Consider the following 1,385-nt stretch of genomic DNA (forward strand, 5'->3'; position numbering starts at 1 on the left):
AAAAAAAAAGAAAGGACATCACATATGTAACATTAAAGCCGTAGAAACAGATAAGGTCACTTAGGAAGAAAGATGAAAGAAGGGCGCTACCCTGACTCATGCCGGTATTTAAGGACCGGATGGAGGAGACGGCCAGAGAGGTAGAGGAAGGACCGCGGGAGGTGGCCAGTGTCTCAGGAGCCCAGTGTGACTGTCCTCAAGGACAAGCAAGTAGCAACTAATCAAATGCCAAGGATGGGACAAGAAAGACGACCGGAAGCAAACCAAATGTGTCTCTGGCACTTCCCACCCAGAAGTCAAGCTGTAAGAGGAGTGTGGCCTTCCAGCAGGAGTTTTCACACATCCTTAGAGACTCCTCTCTGTCCCTGCTGGCGGCACTGAAAGTGGTGAATTCTCCATTACGTTTCATTCTGGGTTGATTCTGGGTTTTAATTTCTTTTCTTTTATGCTTATCTGTGTTTCTTCATCTCTCTACAACAATAAATATTCTCTGGTCACAAAAAGAAATCCATTGTGTTCTTTGATATTACCTGGGCACAGCCTGGCTAGCAGGAGAGAATCCCTGCAAGCCCATGGCCTTCCCTCTCTGCAGCTGGTAAGGAAACTACAGAAATGGTGCAGGAATGATACACTCTGTGTGACTTAGTCTGGGCACCCTTGGCCTTCTTCTGCCTCCTGAGCTGGGAGCTCTTTCTGAGGCCGGGCCTCCATTGTCTGCATCCAGAGTCAGAAAGAGCTGAGAGTTCTTTGACCGTCTATACTTGGGGCTGCCTGCAGGCTTAGGTTGCTAAGTGCGCTGTTTAATTTAGAAAGGCCTTTTATCCTGGGGCTCTTGACCAGACAAAGTGGTGGTCACTGTTCCCAGCAAGAACCGGGGAGAGAATGGGTGGCATTAATTAAACCTAGAGGAAGGGACTTGGAAGGGCGGAGCTAAGGTTGAAGAAAGCAGAACCCTTTAAAGGCAACCACGCTGGCTGCCAGGGACCGCACAGGACCAGCAAGCAGGAAGCCGGGCTGCTCTGTTCCACCCCTTCCACCTGCTGGTGGCATTCTGTGAGAAGGAGACGGAGCCCTGAGGAACATGATGGAGCCTGGGGAATACAGAGAGAGAGGTGAGTGATGGGCATCCCTGGCCCTCTGCCCTGCCGCCTCTCCTACGGGGACGGCTGTGTGTGGGGACCCTAGATTAGGGGGTGACATTTGACTGGAGTGTTGAAATTGCTTTCTGAGAGATGGCTTCAGCAACATTTTCCCTGAGAAAGGCAGGTGGGATTCGAGTTTAACCTTCTCTCCATCGGTCTTCCGTCCTCCCTCTCACATGCCCACTCTCATGTACACCCACCATACCCTGTCTCTCTTTCACTCTCTGCTTACCCTCGAAATAG

At 50.8% G+C, this 1,385-nt stretch overlaps 1 protein-coding gene across 1 annotated transcript in view; it reads left to right on the top strand.

Annotated features, from left to right (window-relative positions):
- Positions 1–1,003: 1,003 nt before the first annotated feature.
- Positions 1,004–1,385, top strand: part of HDC (histidine decarboxylase) — a 28,768-nt gene continuing 28,386 nt past the window's right edge. Inside the window, exon 1 of the mRNA XM_006168770.3 lies at positions 1,004–1,112. Coding sequence (XP_006168832.1) covers positions 1,082–1,112 — 31 coding nt within the window. The 5' untranslated portion in view covers positions 1,004–1,081. The remainder of the gene's footprint in view (positions 1,113–1,385) is intronic.

This window comes from Tupaia chinensis, unplaced genomic scaffold (assembly GCF_000334495.1).
Source record: "Tupaia chinensis unplaced genomic scaffold, TupChi_1.0 Scaffold146140_1, whole genome shotgun sequence".
NCBI classification, from domain to species: domain Eukaryota; kingdom Metazoa; phylum Chordata; class Mammalia; order Scandentia; family Tupaiidae; genus Tupaia; species Tupaia belangeri.